The 23794-nt window shown below is 36.1% G+C and overlaps 1 protein-coding gene across 12 annotated transcripts in view; it reads left to right on the forward strand.

Moving 5' to 3' along the window:
* Positions 1-23794, forward strand: part of TANC2 (tetratricopeptide repeat, ankyrin repeat and coiled-coil containing 2) — a gene marked incomplete at its 3' end in the record, with an annotated part of 287236 nt that overhangs the window by 90595 nt on the left and 172847 nt on the right. For 7 of the 12 annotated variants that reach the window (XM_084748481.1, XM_084748486.1, XM_084748488.1 and 4 more), the window contains exon 4: positions 3768-3950. In XM_084748481.1, coding sequence (XP_084604607.1) covers positions 3768-3950 — 183 coding nt within the window. Of the gene's footprint in view, positions 1-3767; positions 3951-15966; positions 17488-23794 lie in introns of those variants that run through there. The other 5 variants (XM_084748489.1, XM_084748491.1, XM_084748492.1 and 2 more) reach the window with 2 other exon arrangements.

The raw sequence follows: 23794 nt of genomic DNA on the forward strand, positions 1-23794 counted from the left end.
CACTTGTACCAGAGGCCTTCTGCCACTGTGATGCCTGGGTGTAGGAAATGCCTGAATAGTAGTTGTATTTAAACCAAATGTCCCCTAGGCTCCTAGAGTGCAGAAGACAGTCCAACCAAAGCAGTCTGCTCTTCCCTGTTATCATCCCCATCCTCCTGCCTTAGAACAAAAGTAGAGCACCAACTGATTCATTGTGCTCTGACTTTGTCTGTCTGTTCCAACCTCCATGTGTATTCACACACTGCTTAGTCTCACTCTTCTTTGCAGAGCTCAGTCTGCAGTCTCCTGGTAGAAAGGCCCTCTGTTTCTCTCTGTAGCCTGCATTCAGAGACTAGGTCCACCGTTAATGACATAGTGATGGGGTACTGGACCTGATAGCTGGTGACTAGCCTAGCACACCTGCTGATCCATAGGTCAGACTGCAGATACAGAAGAATAAAGTAAGTTTGCTTTCGGATGAAATTTTGAGATTGCTGGTTATCTAAGAAAAGCTATTATGCTGCCAAATTCTGTTAATATTCATCAGTATTTTACTTGAAGCATACATTTTTAAATTTTGTTTGTAGCATCAATGAGTTCATGCATAATTTTATAGGACAAAGAAGATAAAAAGAAAATGTTTCTAACAGAGAAATGAACTAGGACAGCCAAACTGAACCAATTACACTATGATTCCTTAAGGAGAAGGATCTGATCCTAAAATTATCAGCTCATTTTTAACAGTGGAACATTGCAAGAACTGGTACCTCACTAAATGAAATGCAGCATTTTGAATATATTCCTTTATAAAAAAATTTAGTGCTGATTTTGATCACCAGAGGACTCGTTAGTTTATAAATTGCTCTAATGGAATATCTCTTTGCTTACAAGTCTGTAAAATAATATAATTTTGTATAAATTAATTTCAGATATGTCTGTGTTAGTCCAATGATTAGAAATCTAATGTTACAGAAACATACTTGAAAAAATAGGTCCAGGAAATACAGTATCCATCAGATCAGGCAGAGGCCGAAAGAGGGAAAATAGAGTACACTGTGATTGGAGAAAGAAGTTTCAATATCCTAGTAAGAGTTCTAAAATCCAAGAATAAATAATATTTCTGCCTCTTGAATATTGGTGGCATGTTAGTAATGGTCAGCACTAAGGTAGTGGTAGGAGAGTGGACATGTATTTTGAAATGTATTTTGAGTTGGTAATCTACAGAACTGTGAGCCGTGTGTTGAAAAGATTGCTAAGGGAAGAAATTGGCGATGATTTCTAGGCTTCTGAACTGAAAAAAATATGTACCTAGAGGTAAATGCCTGTGTCCTTCTTCATTGAATTACAATTCACAAGCCATAAAACTCAGCATGTCGAAGTGTCTATATTGTTCAGTGGCTCTTCGCATGTTCACCCTGCTGTACGAACATCACTGCTCTCCTATCCATCGTCCCCAGACGAAACCCTAGGCCTGTTGAGCAACTGTCCCGCCTTTTCCTGGTATGCTCTGGAAACCACAGCCTACTTTTTGTCTTCCTTGACTCATCTCTTCAGAGCATCTCATATAGGCAGAACCATACAGTGTGTGACTTTTCATGACTTCTTTCACTCAGCATTATGCTTTCAAGGCTTTTTCAACTGTATGTCATATGTTAGGCAAATAGTATTTCATTCATGTGTAATATTATATGGATATATCATATATGTATATATCACACTTATTAGTTTGAGCATTTGGATTGTTACTACTTTTTGGCTATTATGAGTAGTGCTACTGCAAACATTCATGTTCAAGTTTTGGTTGTAATCCTGTTTTCAGTGCTTTATGCTATAGACCTAAAAGAAAGAGCTGAGTCGTATGGTGCTTCTGTGTTTAACTTTTGAATGGGCCACCTGTTTAACACAGAAGCTACACTAATTTTCACTCCTGTCGTTATAGGGTGGTTTGAGTTCTTTATATGTCTACCAGTTGTTTTTGAGTTATTTGGATTGGTAATCTTCAGAAGTATGCATTTCAAAGGGCTGGCAAGGGAAGAAATCAGCAATGCTTTGCACTAAGATAGATGTGCTTAGAGGTAAACATCCATGTTGTTCTTTATGAACTAGGATTCACATACCATAGCACACGCATACCAGACAACATACGCGCTCATGTCACAATCAGGGGGCAACTTGGAGCTGTGAATTTTCTCGTCCACCATGTGGGTTCTGGGGATTGACCTCAGGTCACCAGGCTTGGCAACAAACGTCCTTAACTTCTGAGGCATCTCACTGGCCATTTTAAAAGCATTCATTTATTCCTTTGTGTTCTTAAAAGTGACATCTATCTTAGTGGCTATGAAGAAGGATCTCATTTGACTCTGATTTACTTTTATAGAAAGATTGTTCAGCATCTTTTCAAGTACAGAGGAGCCATTTATAAGTTCTCGTGTAAATACCTGCTCAAATTCTTTGCCCAATTTTTAATTTTGTGTGTGTGTTGTTGTTATTGAGTTGTAAAGAGTTTTTAAAATATATTTTAGAGCCTAGACTCAGATCAAAAACATTTTCCTCTTCTGGGAATTTATTTCCATTCTTTTTAATAATATTCTTTGATACCCAGAGGATTTTTTGTTTTGTGTTTAAATAAAATCCAGTTTATTCATTTTTCTCATGCTTGTGCTTATGGTACCATTTATTCAAGAATGCATTTTTATTCTTGCACAATTATTCTCTTAAAAATTATAGTGTGTGTGTGTGTGTGTGTGTGTGTGTGTGTGTGTGTGTGTGTGGTCAGAGGATAGCTTGCAGGAGCTGGTTCTGTTCTTCCATCATGTGGATCCTGGGGATTGAGCTCAGGTGGTCAGGCAAAGTGTCAAGTGCCTATACTTGCTGAGCTGTCTCATCTGCCTACCCCTCTGGTTTTTGTTTTCCCTTGAGTTATCATTCTAATTTTTTTCTGGCATCTTTCTGTTTTCCATTTATCTCTTTGATGTAAAGCTGCCTTCAAATTCATCTAAATTTTAATTTTTTTAATACTCTAAAATTCTAAACTTTTACTTTTTTAACATATTGAACATACTCCTTTAAATGTTGTACCTTGTTGAGCAACACATTGTATTTGCTCTCAGATTATTTCTGGCTTATTTGGCTTTTCCCCTTTTTGTTCTTTTCTTTCTCTCTCTTTTTTACATTTGTTTATTTACTTATTTATTCGGTACTAATGGTTGAATCTAGGGTTTTGAGCACGTGAGGCAAGCACTCTGCCCAGGAGTTATAGTCCCGGTTTATATGATTTTTCTGATTCATCGTGTTCAATGTATGTGTGTTACTATTAGTTAATGGCCAAATACTACATATGTAAATTTTTCTTTTTTCTATATATGCAAATTTGTATAAATAATTTAAGACCTATCATGCTATCTTCTCTACGATTTGCTTGGGTTTTTTTGGTTCTGGAAATCTACTGTTGTCTTTATTTAATTTTATGGGAGATCCGCTTGTAAGACCCAGTCTCTCTCCGTCTTTTTTGTTTATTTGTTTGCTTTTCTTTCTACCTTTTTTCTTTTCCTTTCTCCTTTACCGTTTTCCTTTCCTCCTTCCGTTTATCTTTCCCTCTCAGGAAATATACGTACGTGTGTGTGTGTGTGTGTGTGTGTGTGTGTGTGTGTGTGTGTGTGTGTGTGAGAGAGAGAGAGAGAGAGAGAGAGAGAGAGAGAGATGCTCTTCTGAATCATCCTAGAAGATACATGTTAGTACAAAGGAGCTCTTCTCATCATCTCTTTTGTACTGTCTTTCCTTATTAACAGGCGGCATCTCCACAGAAAGCGATTGTGCTTTTGAGCCAGACTACGCTGTCCCAGCACTTCCAGTGACTGAAGGTATGCAGCACATTCGGATTATGGAGGGCGTGTCTCGCTCTCTTCCATCCTCCCCCTTACTCACACATCAGTCTATCAGTGTTCGGCTCCAACCCGTGAAGAAGTTAACTGGTAAGGAATTTACCTGAATTTAGTATGTTTGACAGGAACCTGACAGTATGACACTATAAGTCACCAGGCGTGTGTATGTGCATCTTCAGATTTCCTCCTCTTTGGCCTTCCTAGTACCACAAGACTTTTAGAAAGTGGGACTTCTACTGATTTTAATCTGAGAATTAGAACTCACTTTGACAGACTGATATAGTCATTTCTAAGTGACCCATCTGTTGTGGACATATTTTTCTAGGTTTTCAGGAAGTTCTTGGTTTTGCCAGAATACACTGTTGTTCTGACTTCGTTTGTCAGCTTGTTCCTGTCACGTTAACAGATGGAGACTTTGTAATTTTAGTTGTATTAGAGCTTGACAGTTCAACAAATGTATAGACATTAGCCATATTTTTGTTTGAAATCATGATTTGTAGATTTTATCTCTAGCGTTCAAATCTTTCTCTTCATACAACATTACAACTTCTTGGGATAGTTACTGTGATTCATAAATTGTATTGCATTGAGTTTAAATATATCTCAAAAATCTATATTGCTCATTCAGTTCATGATGGGTTTAAAAGTAAGTCTTTGTAAAATGGACTTTTATTTTCAAGGAAGAAATTGTAAGATGTAACTGAAGAATATTTCCATGTGAAAATATGTTAGTCTCTGTCTGTCACATTATTAGATTCTTCTGACATCATCAGTATATTCTTAAAACAAAGCAAACACCTTTATTAGTATGTATCAATTACACAAAATGATGAATTTCATTTTATGCAGTATACTCTTGTAGATAGCTGTCAGTTGACTGGTATTGATGGATTCTGAGTGCATAAAGGCATGAAATTAAGGGCATATTGATTGTTTCCTCTGTGCCTAGTAGGGTGATTTAGTTGTCGTGAAAGTTCAAAAGAAAGTAAGAGGAAAGGGGTAAAATGAGACTTTTTCACTCTTCTAAGTAGAATGAAACGTTTAATGTTTGTAATTTTCACTAAAATACAATATTACATTATTCTGTAGTTTTATAAGGTGTAGGTTTAATGTCTATGTATTACTTACTATATTTTAGGCATTTTTAAGTAACTTGAATGAGTCAAAGTATTGACTCAGGTCATTAGATAAAAAATATAATTAACATTGCATGATGAGAACAAACTTTGATTGCTTAGAAATCCTCTCATTTTTGCTGTTAAAGGTGTCATTACTAAAAACACAAAATGCAAAATCTGCTAGCTGCTATGTGGTTTGCCCCATTTTCCCACACCTTTTGGAAAAAGCATAAAAGTTCCTATTTCCATGAAGGGAGCTGGCTTGCCTGGGATTTTTTGGTACCTGCAGAACTGGCTTATAGCAATTTTAATATCTATCTTTGTTAAAATATAAATACATGTAATAATGAAACTATTTCAGGGGTGATGTCATAGCACAGTGAGAGGGGTATACTTGAGTAATGACATGTCTGAACCTCCAAGTTTTAATATCACAGTATTTAAAGTGTGTGGAGCTTCTCATAAAATTTCACTTACTAAACAAGAAAAAAAAAAAACTCCAAGAATTAAAGATTGAGAATGAAATGTAAAACTTCCGAATTAAGTAAATGTGTTTCCTTAAAAAGAAAGAAAAAAGACTGTATGAAAATGTTTCTTTCCCCCAACTAACACAAATGATAAAATTCTTTATTTAGCATGGAATAATTTTTTTTCAAAATTTAAAAGACACCCTTGATCAATAGGTTGCTTATCATTTACCATTTTCCTAATTATGTTTTGTTATAAATAGATAAAAAGAAAGTTAAAAGAATAAACTACAGGCAATAAAGAAATACCCTCTAGAGATACTTACCAAAAGGCACAGATTTCATAAGACCATTAAGGCTGTACTTAGCTAATATATTTCTATGCATTTAAACTTCCAAGTATTACTTATATGCATATTTCTGCCAAACAGAATAAATAGTGTTAGTTAGCCTATTTTATTTTTCTTATGGCTTTATAATTTTATTACGAGCCTTTAATCCCAGCACTTGGGAAGCAGAGGCAGGCAGATCTCTGTGCATTGGAGGGCAGCCTTGTTTGCACAGTTCTAGGACAGTCAGTGCTACATAGACCCTGGTTAAAGGGGGCAGGGAGTATAACCAATACCAATCAGTAAATAATTTTAGATAGAAACAAGTACTGTGAAGATATGAAGTAGGGAATGAGATGCAGAGAAATTGAGGTAAAAATGGATTTCTTTCTATGAAATAATACAAGAAGAAGAAAAGGAAGGAGCCTGGTGTGGGCAAAGCCAATGGGAAGGTCTGGAATCTGAGCAGTCTAGGCAAAAAGAACAGTGTGAAAAGTCCTAAGACAAAAATGAGCTTGGCATATTCAGAAACTGTAAAGAGGTCAAGTGTTGTTTAACAGTGTCAGAGAAGAGGTGTTTAGAAAGTCAACTGAAGAGGCAGGCAGGGGTTGGAGATTTTGTGCGTGGTAAGGAGCCTACTTTCATCGTAAGGTCATAAGCAGAGGTGGGGTGGGGAGGATGCAGTCTGCTTCAGCTTTTAATTGTATCTTGTTGGCAAGTGCGGAGAGCACAGAGTGTGAGTGGACAGAGCATTCCGTGTCCTTGCAGGAGTGGGTTCCCGCTCTATACAGCGTGAGTCCTTGGGACTGAACTCAGGTCACCTCAGGCTTGGCAACAAGTGACTTTATCCGCTGAGCTGTCTCACTAGCCCTCTTCGGTAACCTTTTTTCATGTTTTCCTGATCTTTAAATAGTTCTCAGTTTGAAGCAATATGAGTCCTTTTGTTGTCATTCTAAGATACAACAGAGAAGTAACCTTTTTGTGGTGTTGTCAGGCAGCTTTTATACTCAACATGTTTTTATGTTAGTCCGTTAGTGTAGGTATATGTGAGACCTACTTGCAGAAAGAAGTCCAATTTCAGTATTTTGATTTGTTCGTAAAGAGTGAGAATTTAAAAAGCCACTTTAAAAGACACACCTAACTTAGAACTTGAAAGTGGTTTTTAAATATATAGATGCATTCCTCTAGTCAGTACAAACAAGAGTTAATACAGCAAAAGCCGCGGAGGCACAAGCTCAGTGGCAAGACTGCTTAAGTTTGTATTCCAAGTGTGATTCAGTCATTCCGTCTCTGTATTCTTTCATAAAGTGTGGATACAGTCATGCTTTGTAGTGATATGTTGCCAAGGTTGGTAAATCTTAGGTGCCCAGTGTTAACTGTCAGTATTGAAACAAGATGATTTTCAGTTTGATGACAATTTTTGAAAACTTTTTAGTATTAGTTGCCAGTTTGGAACTTTAAAACTATGTTTCTGAAGAACTGTGTAGGGAATTATCCACTAAGGATGTTGAGGCAGGGTCATGAGGTAGTGGCCAGTCTAGACTACATCGGCAGTTCCTGGCCAGCTTGAGAGATCCAGCTAATAAACAAACAAATTTCATGTGATTTGAAATAGCATTTTTAGTGAATAATGGAAAACGTGATAGAAGTGTTTGTGTGGATGTCTTCACTAACATAGTTTCGCTTGCATCTTCATTTTACAGGTAAGTAACAGAGAGGTAATGCCTACTAAATTGAAAATTTGCCAAAACCAATAGAGCCAGGAAGTAGTCTTTTACCAGTGAGAATATTGAGCATTAGAGAAGTAGAGTATTTGCCCTATAACATTTGCATCTCACTTACTTTCTGTTGTTGTTTCTAACAGCAGAAGATGCAGTCAAATGGTTTAAACACTAATAAAAACTAGAAGACCTAAAAGCTGAGTTGGAGCCACTGTTTGCTTAGTTAGTTATGTATTGGTTTGTAATGGGAAAGGTGTGGAACACTGTGGCCATAATTAGTGCCAGAATCTTATTTATTGCTCTTTCCAAGATGTCTGAATTGCATCACAGAGACCTGGTATTTCTTAATCTATAGATAGTAAAGTGCATAATTAACTCCTGTTAGTTTACCTCATTTACCTATTCTAGTATGTGTAAACATTGATACAAACAACTTTATTCTGAATTTTACAAATAAACTTGAGTTTGAAAATGTATGCTTATATGCATATGTATTTCTATGTACATAGCAAAAATGAAAATTTGTCAATAATATGAACCCATGTGTATTATAAATTGATATATACACAAGTGTAAAGACAGGCGTTGAGTTATGATAGAGACATGTAACCACTACTTAAAAGTGGGAGAATGATGGCATTAATTTAGTTCATGTCCTTTTTAATGTTTGTAATTTTTACCCTTTGAAAAATCGAAAACATCATAAAGTGGTATAACAGATTTGCTGCATAATCTTGCTCAAATTAATTTAAAAATCTCTGTACTTTGGTTCCTTTGTTTGTAAAAAAAAAAAACCCATAAATAAATAAAATAGCATTATATGCTTCAAAGAACAGTAAGAAGTAGATTTGCACCTGTAAACCTTATAAGCTAGTATCTGACCTCGTGAATGCTAACCACAACTGTACACGTGTCTAAGAGGTATGAGAATTGAGTTTCTTTCATCTGGGTTAAATGTGTATTCTGAGATTTTAGAAGGTGACCTTCAGGTAACTTTGAAAGTCCTTCCACTTTCTTGATGTTTAATCTTCAGATACTACAATCAAATAGATTAGGCAATGTAGTGTAGATGGTAAGTCATAATAAGTGACCTGATTATGGTAAGCTTGCATATCTGAAATACTTGCTAGAGACAAACTATTATTTTTGTCATGGATCAAATGGAAACATTTGCTTATTTTAGAGACATTCTGCAAGAATCTCTGCAAAACTCTTTTGGCCTTAGTCTACATTATATGGCAAGCATTCATCAACAGTTTTGGGGAACATTAGAATTCAAGATGTACAAGTGTAAATTTTATTAGGATTGATGTGAACTTTAAATATGATTTATTAAATATGCCTCCTATCATATACTAGGTATTGACTAAATGCTAGTTTTCTCATTTTATATATAAGTATACTTATATATAAGTATGGAAATGTAGCTTTGTCTCATAGGCATTCTAAGAAAATTATTAAAGGCCTAATTTGAAAATAAAAAGTCTACATATGTTATTAATCTATACAGTCTGACTTACTAAGTATAATCATAAATATGGGAAATAAGTTTATATTTAGAATTTTAAGAATACCATTGGCGTTCTAGGTGCCTAATAGGTTCCTTTTGTGGAGGAGAAGGGCAGTGATTTATGTAACCCAAGCTAACCTAAAACTCATTACATAGCTGAGGCTGGCTTTAAATGCCTGCTCCTCCTGCTTTTAACTCCCTATTGCTTAGGTTATTAAAGGCAAGAACCCTGCTGAGTCCACCATAGTGAATTTTAAAATGTAATAGGCATGCATGGTAATCTAAGTTCCATCACTAATGACTGTTACATTCTCATTTTTATACTATTAAATGAAGAAATAAATATATGAAGACTTTCCAAGATCTTTGGAATATGAAGATTCACCTGCTATAAACCTCAAGGTTAATTCAGTGATAGAAACAGCAAACAAGAACTATTTCTGGCCCTGGAGAGATTATTTTCTTAGACCTTCAATACTAAAAGTGGAGATGGTTAGGGAATTATTACTCCTTCAATATAAATAATATCAGCTTTCATGAGTCAGCATTATTAAAGCAAACCAGAACCAAGTAAATAAGAGGTGTGATCATTATAGGCAAGTAGCTTGGATGTTCATTAGCTGATGAATGCAAGAGAATGTTACAGTTGTAATGTTTGATAATAAAAATAAATTATTTTCTATGCTGCAACATGGATGAATGTTGTAAATCATTCTAAATAAAAACAAGCCATCCACAAAAGGTCATATAATTATTTGTGAAATTGTAGTCTATGAAGTATCATAAATAGAGATTGAACAAGGACAAAAGGGACAAGTATGTGAAGTCAGTGCTGAGGGTGTGAGTGTAATTGTGGGTGATGAAAGTGTGGTAAGTATAGATTGAGGAGATAGCTCCAGAAGCCTGTGAAGAGACAAAGCTATTCTCAGTGGAGGGATAAATTACATGGCATGTGAATTATATCTTTGTTAAAAAAAAAAAACAAACCACTGTCTATGGCAAACATGGTTAACAATAAAAAAGAAAAGTTGATGATTTTATATTTAAGATAGATTTCATGCCTCAAAATTAGTAACCCAGTGGATGATGAGTATAAGAAATTTGAACAGTGCAGTTAATCATTCAGTTAAGTGTAGAACTGTGATGGGAAATACTTGTTATACTTAACTGTGTCTAAGTATTGATCATATAACTAATTGTAGCAAAATTTGTATATTGTACATTATTTTTCAGTGAAACTGGAAAAAAATGAAATCTAACAATAAAAAATAAGGAATAATTATTTTTCTGCTTGCAAATTTAAAAATGTTTTAAAATAAGTTTTGTTTGTTTTATTTTGTTTTTGGTTTTAGAGACAGGGTTTCTCTATGTAGCCTTGACTGTCCTAGACTGGCTTTGTAAACCAGGCTGGCCTTGAACTCACAGAGATCCACCTGCCTCTGCCTCCCTGAGTTCTGGGACTACAGGTGTGTGCCACCACACCTGGCTTAAAATAAATGTTGAGTTAAAGTAGAAATCAAAATTTAAAAAACATATAGGAGTTCAGTGTATGGTGTATTAAAAGCTAGAAAATATTCCCATTGGGGCACTGCTAAAAGTCATTACTTTGAATGTTTTATTGGCAAATAAAGTCATTAAAGTAAATTAGGCAAGCACTTAACATAAAAGGAGATAATATAAATAAGAGTAAATAGAAAAAGCTGTCAACAAAGTAGGAATGAACAAAATTAATTAGAAAACATTACTTGACTAGTAATGACATTTTTTTTTCTTGGAAAAGACTGAAATAGTTGAATCTTTAAGAGGAGTGGTAATTCAATGTAAAAAATGGAAGCAGGAAAGCTTACATAAATAGCATATGTAGTATTAAGATGGCAAGAAATGAATTAGCCAATAATATTAATTATAATTTTGAGACTATAGTGTACAATTTAGTGCATAACATCAAAAAATGGAAGAAAACAAAATGGACCTAAGAAAACTTAGTACAACAAGCTTAATAATCACACAATCAGATACGCCCACAGTCAGCAGGACCAAAGGATTGGATAGGTAGTTTTTAACTAAACCTGTAAGTACTAATGATGGAGGTAGCTGTGGCAATTTAAGTACTGTTTATTGAGCTATTGCTGTCTTCCAGGCAGCACTCAGTACTTTACACACGTGAGGATGTTCAGTCTTCATAGCGTCTACGTAGTGGCCGCAGCTTCTGCTGAACTCCCATCAGTCCTAGTCCTACCTTTTAGAACAATATAATGTGGCAACCCTTTATAGACTCTGCAAAGTAGTCCTCATGATTTTCTCTTGCCTTAGAAGTTGCCTTTAAAGCCTGCTTATGACTAAAGGATCCTGAAGCTGTGTTGCTTATCCCATCTCAGCTGTATCAGTGTGGACATGAACCCAGGCACGGTGGTGCCGGCCTGTAATCGCAGCACTTGGGAGGACTGCGGTAGGAGGATTGGGAGTTCAGTCCTGGCCTTGGCTGCGTTGAAAGATCCTGTCAGAAATATTTCTTAATTAAAAAAAAAAGCACAAGATGGAGATCACTTTGGCATACTTTAAAATTACATTTTCTTCTAACCCCATATCAACTCCTTGTGAGCATTTTTCCTTTACAACGACTTTATATCCATGTTTTAGCATCCTTTGGACCTACAACTCCGGATTTCTTGTATAGTTTTATAAAACTGCTATTAGGAATTACATGTTCATTTCCTCACATTCTTTTAGAACTCCATAATGTAAATTGTGTGGACCTAGATTTTGATGATATATTTTAAACTCCTTATAACTTGTAGTTCAGTGATTTGTTAATGATGTTTATTCTATACTTTCTAACTTAAGCATTATATTCCTTAATGGAGAACATTAAGGCAAAATAAAGGTCGGCTTAATTTGTTTGTGCTGCCATAGTAAAACAAGACTGAGTAATATATAAAGAACATAAATTTATTTTCTTACAGCTGAAAGTTCAAGATCAGGCTGCTAGCTGGTTAGTTGTCTGGAGGCAGGTTGCTATCTGGTTCTAAGATTAGGGCTCTACTTGTTGTATTTTCTGGAAGGAACGGGATCCTCATGTCCTCCCATGGTAATGATGAGCAGGAAGGAGAACAGGATGCTGCAGGAAAATTCTTTAATAAGAATCTAGATCCACCCACTTAAAGACCCTACTGTCCCTTAATTCTATCATGTTTGCCTAAGCTTTGATATATGAATTTTGGAAGAAGCATCTTAAACTATAGCAATTGTCAGAGAAAGAGTCTCTAAGGATTAAGTTTACTTGGGGGAAAGTACCGTTGCAATGTGTGCTGTTGTAAACTGAGTGTAGATACAGTGCTTAAGGGAAACAGAAGCCTTAAATACAAATGGGAGGAAAATGCCATTGTAACTTGTAAACAGTAATCCACGACCACAAGGATCAGTAAAAGGAGTGGTACCACTGTGAATAGTTAGTGTTGAATAGCTGTCCTTAGAGAAATATTTGTGTGTGTTTGGGGCATGGGGTGTAGTTGTAATGGCCTTTGTGCAAGGCTGTGGTTTGGACAGTCTTTTGTATACTGTCTTTTGTATCATGTAACCATGAAAAATAATTATTTTGTTTTTAAAGTTGACATAAGGATCTCAACATTTATTTTGTCAACTTTATGCAAGAGTTGAGTGGTTTTCTGTCTGTTGCTTGAAGCAGAATGTTGTTTGTCATGGAAAAATTTTGGAGTGATATATTCTTGGGTTGACTGTCTGACTGGCTCTGCTACTTAGTTATATGAACTTGGCCAAGTCATTTATTTACTCTGAATATGTTTTGTTCTTTGTGCTTATTATTTTTGTCTTACTAGGTGTTTTATGGATTAAGTAAGATAGCATGTATATCAGGAAGTTAATAGACAGTTTAGGTCATAAAAGATGAGTTGTGAATACAAGTTTATAAACAAAAATTAGTACATCATTATCTTTCTTAAGCAGTAGATCAGTCTTTCCCTTACTCATGCCCCCCCCCCCAAGACCCCATCTACAATCGTTTCTTTGCTGTCTTAAAAACAGTTCTTCTTATGCCAGGTGTGCATGGCTGCAATCCCAGCACTGGGAAAGCAGAGGCAGGCGGATCTCTGTGAGTTTGAGTCCAGCCTGGTTTACAAAGTGAGTCCTGGACAACCAAAGCTATACAGAGAAACCCTGTTTGAAAAAACAAAACCCAGTTTTTCTTAGATGGGGCTTTATTCTTGCTCAACAGTATAATTAGAGGGTTTTTGTACTCTGTCTTTGATTCTGTCTTTTTAAAAAATCTCTTTGTATACTTCTTTTTTTGGACACAAGACTTCTTTCTTCAGAGTTGGGTGTTACATAGCTTAATGGTAGCTGAGCGTGTATGTGCCCTGGGCTCAATCCCTAGCATTCTTTTCCTCTCCCTAAATTAAAAAATTGAGAGGATGACGATACTTAGTTTGTTTGATGTTTCTATATGCCTAATAACATATAAATTTCTTTTTATTTTTAGCTATACTATCCGTTTTCCTCCTAAAACCACCAACCATTGTCTTGTAGGTTCTTTTCTCTACATTTTAAAAGAAGTGTGCTTACCTAAAATTAAATTAAAGAGCTGATTTTTCCAGTATTTCTTTCAGAGTTGCAACAAATAAACGATCAAGCTAGGGATACCTAGTACCTGATACCGGGCAAGTTAATAAAATCACAGTTATGAAATCCAAAAAGAAACTCTGAATATTAGAGTTGAATCAACAGTAGATAATTGTTGAGAGTAACAAGACATGAGTGTAACTTGTTAATCTTAGGAAATCAAACAGGGTTTGGGCATGTAATTCCAGCACTCAAAGAGGTGGGAACATCCTGAGTTTGATACCAGTATCCAATGGTATCCAGTATCCAAAAGTTCATTAGTTAGTTGATATCTCAGAAATTTGGGCAGACAAAACTCCAGTGGGTAAGTAGACAGTAAAAGAAGAATTTCTAATCGTGAGAATATATCACAAACTAATATTTGTTTGTATTGATGTTTGTGAGTTATCTATAATGAGGTGGAGTTACAGCTTAGAACTCCAGACTCCAAAGAACTGTATAGAGTCAAGAAACTAGTTGGGTAAAAAATATGGGTCAGAATTCCAATTCCATACACGTTTGGGCTAGCAGAGATGGCTCAACCACTAAGGGAAGTTGCTGTGAACCCCACAACCTGAATTTGAGTTGTGAGACCCACGTGGAAGAAGGTGCTGTGACCTGCACAGCTTGGATGTGGAAACCTGACTGGTGTGGCAAATGAATGAGAAAAGGACAGGCACATAGAAGCACAGAAAACCTGGGGTTTGTTCACACTCTGAGGAAGAATGGCACCACCTAGAAGTTTAGTATGTTTATGAGGTGCAGCACAGTGGAGAAGAAGGAGTTAAGTTAGCTAACCTCTGTAGGAGGTGCCATACACTGCCCTTTTCATACAACACACATTCACTCAGGGCTGACTTCATCTATTCTTTACACATTCACTCAAGCTTTTCTGGGTTCCCTACAGGGAAAGAACCACTTTCCACAAATTATTCCCCGACTCCCACATGCACACCATAACCACACTCCCAAAACCCATCACCTACCTTACCTACTAAATAAATGCAATAAAATGTGATTTTTTTTTAAATTGCAGAATTTTTATAATTAAGGGTTGTTGTTGTTTTTTTTATTTTAAATAATTTTATACACATTTATTTGCAGGCTCACTGCCTAGGTAGATTGGCTTCTTTTGAGCTTCTGTTGTCTTATATGTAAAGTGAAGATGACAGTACCTTAGGCTAAAAGAAATACAGAAATATTTTTAAAGAGTGTTTCTCTGTGCCAGTTGCTTACTGTAATTTGCGGGTGACCTATTAGCATTATATTTATCTACTTGAGGGGCTATACATTGAGTGCCACAACTCTGGATATAACTCAGTCTTTAAATATCCTTTCTTGCCATGTTATAAAGACAACTTTATTTGTTCAGGGGAAGTTTTTAAACTTTGTTAAATTCATTTTTACTTAAAATTCTGATTCATTTAAGTTAATAAGTAGATTTGAGAGCTAAACTTTTTCGAAATGTAAATATGTAGGGAGAGGGAGGTACAATACAAGAAATCCTACCAGGTAGAAAAGTGGTCTGGTCACTCAGTCACAGAATCTCCTGTATCTGTTTTCAGCAGAGTGATGGTTCTAAGAGACCATTGTGCAACATGACCAACACCAGGAAGATTGCAGAAAAAAATGGAACTCCCTCATTTCTCTGTGATCTTCCCCCATAGCATTTACTACAAGTTTATGTGATGGTTCCTAGAAATCTGCCTTTATGCTTCATTGACATTGGTTTTTTCCTACTTGCTTCATGTTTACCTGTTGTGGAATGTGAGCTTCAAAATGCCAAATGTGGCATGTAAGAACCAAGTGATGTCAGCCATTAAGAATACTTTTCATTCACACAGTATCACAAAAGGCAAGTAAATATCCATAATGTAGAAGAAATCCTTAGCAGTTTTTAAACAAGCAGTAAGTTACAGTGTGGGACGGTGTAAGGCTTGGCAACAATTATATACTCGGTTTATAATAGAAAATTTACAGTACTAAGCCAGATTGACAGACTCAGCATCTAAGAGCAATAAATACATCTCGTGAAAATGTGTCCTTCAGATAAGAAGTTTAGACACCAGAGGGCAGAGTGTTTCAGGAGACTTGTCACTTGGCTGCTCTTTATTGTAAATCTACCATTCCTGTTCCAAATGTCAGCCATTCTTTCATGTTGTTGGATGAATTTTAAAAATCACAAAATGTTGCCATTAGCAAATTTTCTATAAAAGCTTGGTTGATGGTTGTATTTAAACTATGTAGTAAATAGTGCTTTGAGTTATAATGGAGTTAGTTTGACAACCGTGTTTTCCTTGTTTCTGGATTCTGAAGGTAATTATTTTTAAAATATGCACAATCTTCAATAAGGAATTGACACGCTTTGTAGACCAGGCAGGCCTGGAACTCACAGAGATCCTCCTGCCTCTGCCTCTGGAATGCTGAGATTAAAGGTGTGTGCCACTACACCTGGCTCAAAAGCTTTCTTAGGTCCTTTTCCCATAAGTCTTATTGGAAATTATCTTACAGTCTGCTGGAGAGGAAGTAATTCTAATTCTTGACAGGTAAGAAAAAAAACTACACAGAAAAAGTTTTTTCAGGCTAAATAATGAGGCCATCAGTAGCATGGGATGGTACAATAGCCATAACACATTAAAATGATACAGAAATTTCTTTGTGAATGAAGACAATAGCATCTTTAGTGAATTCACTGTCTCTGAACCTTCCTGTACATAAAAGAATCCAATAGCATACTTTCTTTGAGAGTGGTATCATTGCTGTTTTATGAGTCAGTCTGTCGATGATGCTGCAGTTTTTGGTGTATCTGATGCATACCATCCAAATGAAGGATATTTAATCTGAATATATCTGAGTATTTAAAAACGACTTTTCTGCCATCTTAGATTCTAGGTAATTCTTATATTGTAGGTATTTGTCAGTGTCTAATTTTAAAATCCTACCCATATATTATGAAGCTACTGCATATTTCTGTATTAGCTTGCCAAAGTATTAACTATATTGTTCCCTTAAATTGTATCATTAAAGGGTTTTTTTGGTGCTGTTTACATAGTTGCTGTATTTTACAATATGTATTTACACAGTTCAGAGTGAGAAATTCAAGAGTAAAACCTAAAGAGGAATCAGAGGAGTTTGTAGCTTTAAGGCACGAGATGCTTACAGCTTTTTAATATAAATCGCTCCCAGAATCCATGTCACAGCTCCTTCTATGGTGCTGCCTTTTCCCCCTTTCTCTCGGTTGCTATGACAACAGCAGCACTGCGCCATTCATCAGCTCTGGACCCAGGCTGCACTGTTAGCCTTCCGTGTTACTCCTGAATGTTAAGAGCATCCGTGAATCATTCACTCTGGATAACACTGCGCCATTAGGAATCTCAGAACCAGTTCTTCAGCAATTTTCTTTAGCAGAAGAGTAAACTAAACTGCGCCACAGAGAAAACCTGTATAAAAATATTTCTTTCAAATGGGATCCTACAATCTATATTTGCTGCAGTATTCTGAAAAAATAACTTCATGTCAAGCAATCTAATGAAAAGAGCTCGTCTGTATACTATTTCTTGAAATCGTTAGATGTTCAAAACAAGTACAACAGCGCTTGCTTGTGTGGATACAAAAAGAAGCAGGTGATGTTGTCAGGGGCTCTAAGGCCCCTTGGGAGCATCTCTTGTGCATTGGGACCATAATCAACATCTGCCAGAAGTGTCACCTGTAAGGCATTGTAAGTTCTGAGCAGTAAGAAGAGCTGGCTGGAGATTTAAGTGTGGATTATTACTAATGTGTCAGCACCAACGACATGGCCAGTGAATACGCCTGGAGATGGGAAGCAAACTGCAGAATGTTGGCAGATGAAGAAGGAAGAGTAAAGGCAGTGAGTATGACGAGCAGAATATTTGGATGTCAGTGGTTTCTGAGCAATACAGCCTACTTTAAAGATTTGTAGGAAAAGAAATGCAGCCTAAGATACACAGACACTTAGCAGATAATCCATGAAGAAATTATCATTAGGTACATTTGTTTCATTATTTTGTTCTTTTATGTATTATTTTGTGAACCTTAAAACGTCCTATTTTTAAATAACATTTATTATAATGAAATCAATTTTAAACTGCTAGTTTTTTATGTAAATGTGAAGGTCAAGTTTCTTTTTTTACAACGTGATTCCAGAATAGATCTCTACTTTCCATTGCAGTAACCTTTTTAGTAAATTCCCTTTTGAAAAATTACAGAATTCTAGACTTGGTAAGCAAGCTTCCTTAGTGCATCTCACCTGTCCTATTCATTACCTGGAATGATTAGAATTTTTGCATCTTTTGAGAATAGGGGGATTTTTTTAATGGCCTATTCGATAGTTATATTGATTTGGGTTTATTTTATCAGTTGAATTTAAAATAAGTTATATTTCTACTCCCTTTTTACTTGCATTTTCAAACCATTTGGTATTTACTAATTTCAGATAAATTGGATTTACAGTTGGATTATCTTAGACTGCTATTTTCTGCTTTTTAATTCTCTCTTTTTAGCTTTTTGGTTGACCATGGTAACTTAAAACTGGCATAAAACTAGGAACTGGATTTTTAAAAATTAGAATACTTAGGCTGACCATCAGCCACCTCAAAGCAGAAAAGCACTTGATCCGAGGCGATTCTTTCTGTTATTTGCTTCTTGAGTTGTTCTATTTAAAGCAAGTTATTCAGAAAATATACATTAGTCATAACATTAATTTACATAGATGAAAATATATTTTGTACTTTTGAATTCTGCTCTTTCTGTAGTTGTTTCCCATAAATCTGTATATGGTTTTGTTCAGTGTTTTAAGAAACCGTTAAGTGTGAAGAACTACTATATTAAAAGGTAGTAAAAAGTGTTATTCACATTCACAGTCATTAATGAAATAAGTTTGCTTCTCTCATCTATGATTAACATATTAAGTGGATTATTTTTATTTTAAGCATTGTTTTGCAAGTTAAAATACATTTAGAGTTTTACATATACCAAACTATTATGTATGTTATAAGCTGCTGCTCTTTTGTAGTTAGTCTATACTCACAGATGTGTATGCATATATATGTGATTTTATATTGAATTGTTTCTGAAACTGTAATGCTTATTAATAGTAATGTTAGGGTTTTATATTATTTAAGTATTTTCAAGTAATATTCCTTGGCATGCCCTTTGATCTTCATGTTTGTTGCTTTACACAATGTGGTATATAAGTTACTTGTTTCTTTATATATGTTGGCTAATTTAAACTTTACCTGTAATTTTTCATATTTTAGAAGATGTTACAGTGGGTCTTATAATAATTCTTATTCTTTTGAATTGGTACATGTCTATATCATACATTAGGTTTTCCTAAAGTGAATAACATTCAAGCTACAGATTTAAGTGACAGTGATCTATAAAAATGTTAAGCATCAGTTTCTGATGCTTACTGAAATATTTTTAAAGTATTTTATATATTATTCATGTGACATATAAATAGTCTTAGTCAGTAGTAGATATTACTTATAATTAGGGTGAAATATAATAAATAAATAATATGTAAATATCATAGGAAAAAGGCTTAAGTTTGTTCCTTGGGTTTAATTGACTAAAACTTTCATAACTAACATGCTAATAGCACTTCTGAATACCCAAGAATACGATAATATCAGTAACAAACTTTAAGATATATTAAAACTAAAAATTAAGTTGATGATTAAAACAAAAGAGTGAATCCAGTTACTCTGTTTATTTTTTTCTCATGGGAAGAAGTCATAACACTTCACTGATAAATGTGTGTTTTTTACTCTCCCCAACATTACATTACTATATTTTTACATATAAAATAGCAAGTTTGAGCTTGGGTTTGAAGCTAGTCTGGGCTGCGTTAGACTCAGTGTCAAAATAAAACAAAGAGTAATGAACCAGTTGGAGTGAGGCATGCCTGTAATCCCAGCACTTAGGAAGACCATGAGTTCAAGACTACATAGGGAGATCTTGCCTCAAAAAGCAAAGAAAATAAAAAGAAAGTTAAAAAGAAACAGGATAGTTTCTGTAATGCACCAAGTATCCTTGGCACAGAAAATCGTGCTCAGTTAGTGGTTCCTTCCCTTCTCGCCTCACGCTGTGGCCCGCACTGCTGCTGCTTGGGCTTCCCTTAGGATTTCCGTTAGGACACAGAAATTTGAATATTTACCAAATAGGTATGATGTCTAACTTTAAAGCAAACCCAGTGTTTAAGATGTGGCTCACTGCAGTGTGGCTTAAGATGCAGCCAGCCCTGCATCAAGTCCCCAACACCACACCAACACTTCAGACGGTAGCATACAGCTGAGACCTCACCACTCAGAACGTGGAGGTGGGCAGGTCAGGAGCTCAAGGTCATCCCCAGCTGACAGAGCAGGTGAAGGCCAGCCTGGGTTGCTTTAGATGTTGTATCAAAAAGCAAAACAACAGTGGAAAAAATACACAAAAAGAAACCTGCACATTCCTAGAAAATCTCACATTTCTCTCTCCTACAATAGTCTGCACTCTTATTTTATCATCAAAGTTTCTCCCCTATATATTTAAGTAGACACTACTCTATAGGAGCTTCACATTTACCTACCAAGCCTGTTTCTGCTGAACCTTTACGTTTTAACATGCTACTTAGATCACCTCCATTTTTAAATGGAGGTTATGAGAAGCATGTGCATCTTTATGGAGACGAGGCTAGGAATCAAGAGTAAGATGTAAAGAAGGAGGAGGAGGAGGAGGAAGAAGAGAAGAAAGGAGGAGGAGGAGTAGAAGAAGAAGAATCTGGTTCAAACTGGAAGGTCCACACCATTCAAAAGAGAGAAAAGCGACAGCTCAGAATTGATCCACCTACAGGGAATGAGAAAGGAGCCTGTGAGCAGTGTAAGAAGGACGGAGGAGTCTGTCTCTAACCCGCAGTGAAGGCACTGTTTAACTGTTTCATCGCTCAGAAACCTAAGACAGACAGCCTTTCCCCTATGTGACGCCTACAGGATCATGCAGAGCAAGTGTCTGAAGAAGCCTCTGCTGGCTTGTGAACGTTACGAAGAGCAGATATTGATGTGGCATGCTCATTGCATGCCAGTCTTGTTGGCACTCTACAGATAATGGAAAAATTACAACTTACATGAATGCCTCAAGATAAATTTTACTTTAAAATCTTGACAATTAATGAATTTTTTTCTTTAGTATTTTGAGACAGGGTCTCTCTCCATAGTCCTGGCTGTCCTGGAATTCACTATGAAGACCAGGATGGCCTCAAACCCACAAAGGCAGGTAGATCCACTTCACTCTGCCTTTACAGAGTTCTGGAACTAAATCTACCTGTGCACCACCACACCTGCCAGATTAGTGATTTTTAAGTTGGATATAAGTTTTATGTTGTTTGGATGAGTAAATAAAATGATAAAGTAACCAGAAAAATCTTGGAAGCAAATATATACTAGATAGTAAGTACATCAGTTTATCTGGAGTAAACCTTTTATGAAAGGATTCTGTAGATAACTGACATCAAATTGAAACAGCCTCTGGGGGCAGTGCTAAACTAAGCTGATAGCAGGGAGTGTACAAGAGAAAAAGATTTTAAAGAAACAAGCACATTGGTGGCTGTGAACAGTATACTAGTAATGGCAAGCCTGAGGGGTGGCTGTGAGAGCCTCAGCGGTAGGAGTAGAGATTAGGACAGATGATTTCAAGAGAGGACGTATACTGAACTACGGCAAATAGCTAGATAGAGTGTTTAGTGTGGATTTTAAGCACTTTAAAAATAACTTTTTAGCTTCTAAAATTTGAAGTTATCCCCATGGACAGTGTTTTAGTTACTTGTCTTGTACTGTGACAGAATATTTGACAAAAGCTATTCAGGAAGGAAGGGTTTATTTGAGTTCACGGTGTAAGGCCCCTCATAGCAGCAGGAACGCAGGGTGACTGACCATGTTGCAATCAGTAAGCATAACGAATGCTGGCGTGTGTGTGTGTGTGTGTGTGTGTGTGTGTGTGTGTGTGTGTGTGTGTATGTATGTGTATGCATGCAAATGTACATATTAGGCACAATTAACCAGAATTTCAACTTAGGTCTTTATTTCCGGGACTAGATTTTTAGGCTGTCAAGAAGTAAACTAAGAAACATCTACCAAAGGGTAAAGCATTTGTTAAAAGGCAGACAAGATAGCTGAGGATCAATATGAAAGATGCTGGAGAACCAGGATGCTATAGTCTTTATAAAAGTTGGGAGTTTGGAGAAATTTATAGATTCTTGGATCACTTATTTCAACAAATTTGCATAGGGATCAGGAGTTTGGATTCATTAAGGAGCAAGAATCTATTGTGAAGTGATGCTGCTGTTACTTTTCTGAGCTGTCGTCTAACCCTCTAGCAGTAGTGGTGGTGTGCTTTACAGACAGTCACATTCTGTTCACTTAACAGAAAAAGAGGGGCTACGATGTGGGTAAGGAAGCATCCAAGTAATTCCTAACCAGACATGCTTTTCCGAGTTCTGATTGTTTGGTGGTGTTTGTATCATGTGTTTGCATATAGGGCTCATCAACTTTGGAGATAAAAATGCTTGTCTTTCCTGATTTGACATTCTCATCCCCACAAATCTTAAGACAGACGAAGATATAACTAAAGTCAGTGCCTGTTTTCCTTTGACTCCTGCAATATGATAAGGTAGTTTAGATTCTGCCACTTGTTTGCTGTGTGCCCTTGGGCAAATTATAGACAACATCTCTGTGCTTTTGTTTCCTCGTTCATTAAATGGGAGACATAATACCCATAGAATTTGTCAGGACAAATAATTTGCTGGCAGCATGCTGTAAGACTTACTAACAAGACGATCAGAAAATCATAGCAAGTGTAAGGTGCACTGATCTTTCTGTACCTTTCTTTATTTTTCTCTCCTCTCTACTATTCTTTTGGTAAGAAGGGAAGCCATTTTCATTTTTACTACTTACATTTTTAAAGTGAACAGAAATTAGTAAAAACTGATTTTCATTTCTTTTGTGTGATTTAAAAGAAGCCTGTACCAGAACAAATTTAAAAGGTAAGAACAAATACATTGCTTCACTACTATATTATAATGAGAAGTATAAAATTGAAATCACACATTCAGTACAGGATGGGCTTGTCCTAATTTTAACATTTACTAGAAATGTAAGGCTTTTGTTTTGTTTTAGATATTTTTAGTTTATGTATATGAGTATTTTCCTCTGTGGGTGTGTGCCTGTGTGTGTGCATGTGTGCGTGCCTGTGTGTGTGCCTGTGTGCGTGTGTGCCTGTGTGTGTGCCTGTGTGTGTGCCTGTATGCGTGCCTGTGTGTGTGCCTGTGTGTGTGTCTGTGTGCATGTGTGCCTGTGTGCGTGCCTGGTAACTACAGAGGCCAGAACAACTGCATTTCTTCTAACCCGTGTTACAGCCAATTGTGAGCTGCCATGTGGGTGTTGGGAACCAAACCTAGGTCCCCTTAAATTCTGATCTATCTCTCCAGCCCTCTAGAAATCTAAGTTTTAAATCACTTAGCATTATAGGATAGCTTAAGGCTGTATGATATTGTATGTGTACTATGGATTGAGACTGCCTGGATTTGCATATTGACTGATACTGGTTAGTTCTCTTTGGGGCTATAACTTAACTTCCCTTGCCTGTTTCTTTCCTTATCTTCAAAAAAAGGTAATACCAAAACCCTTTTCATTAGGCCATTATAAGAATTAAGTAAATAATTTTTAAACAGTTTGAATCATAAAAAAATATGTGTAATCTATGTTTCGTTTCCCTATAATCCAGAAACAGTATTATTCTATCTTCAGTTTGTAGTTGCATGCCTGGCATGCTGTAGACATCACAGAAGATCTTTCATGAGCACTGTTGAATAGATCAATAAAACATACTGAGATTACTTGGGGCTTCGGTAACAGTCTCTGTTTCAGTTCCTTCATCTGGGCACGCCAAAGCAGATAATCTTACTGTAATGAGAAGAGCATTTCCTCACTAAAGTTTTAATGAAGTTAGAGCTTTAGGCTGTTTGACTCACCACTTTGTTATTGACTGGTCAGACTTAGGATGGTAAATTCCTTTAAGCTGAGGCTAGATGAAGGTGTACCATGTGAGTCGCCCTCCACTTTCCAGTTCCTGGGACTCACCGACCACATTATAATGCCTAGAAAAGAGGGAATTAGTTTGTT

This window comes from Acomys minous (genome assembly GCF_964271855.1).
Source record: "Acomys minous genome assembly, chromosome: 12".
NCBI classification, from domain to species: Eukaryota; Metazoa; Chordata; class Mammalia; order Rodentia; family Muridae; genus Acomys; species Acomys minous.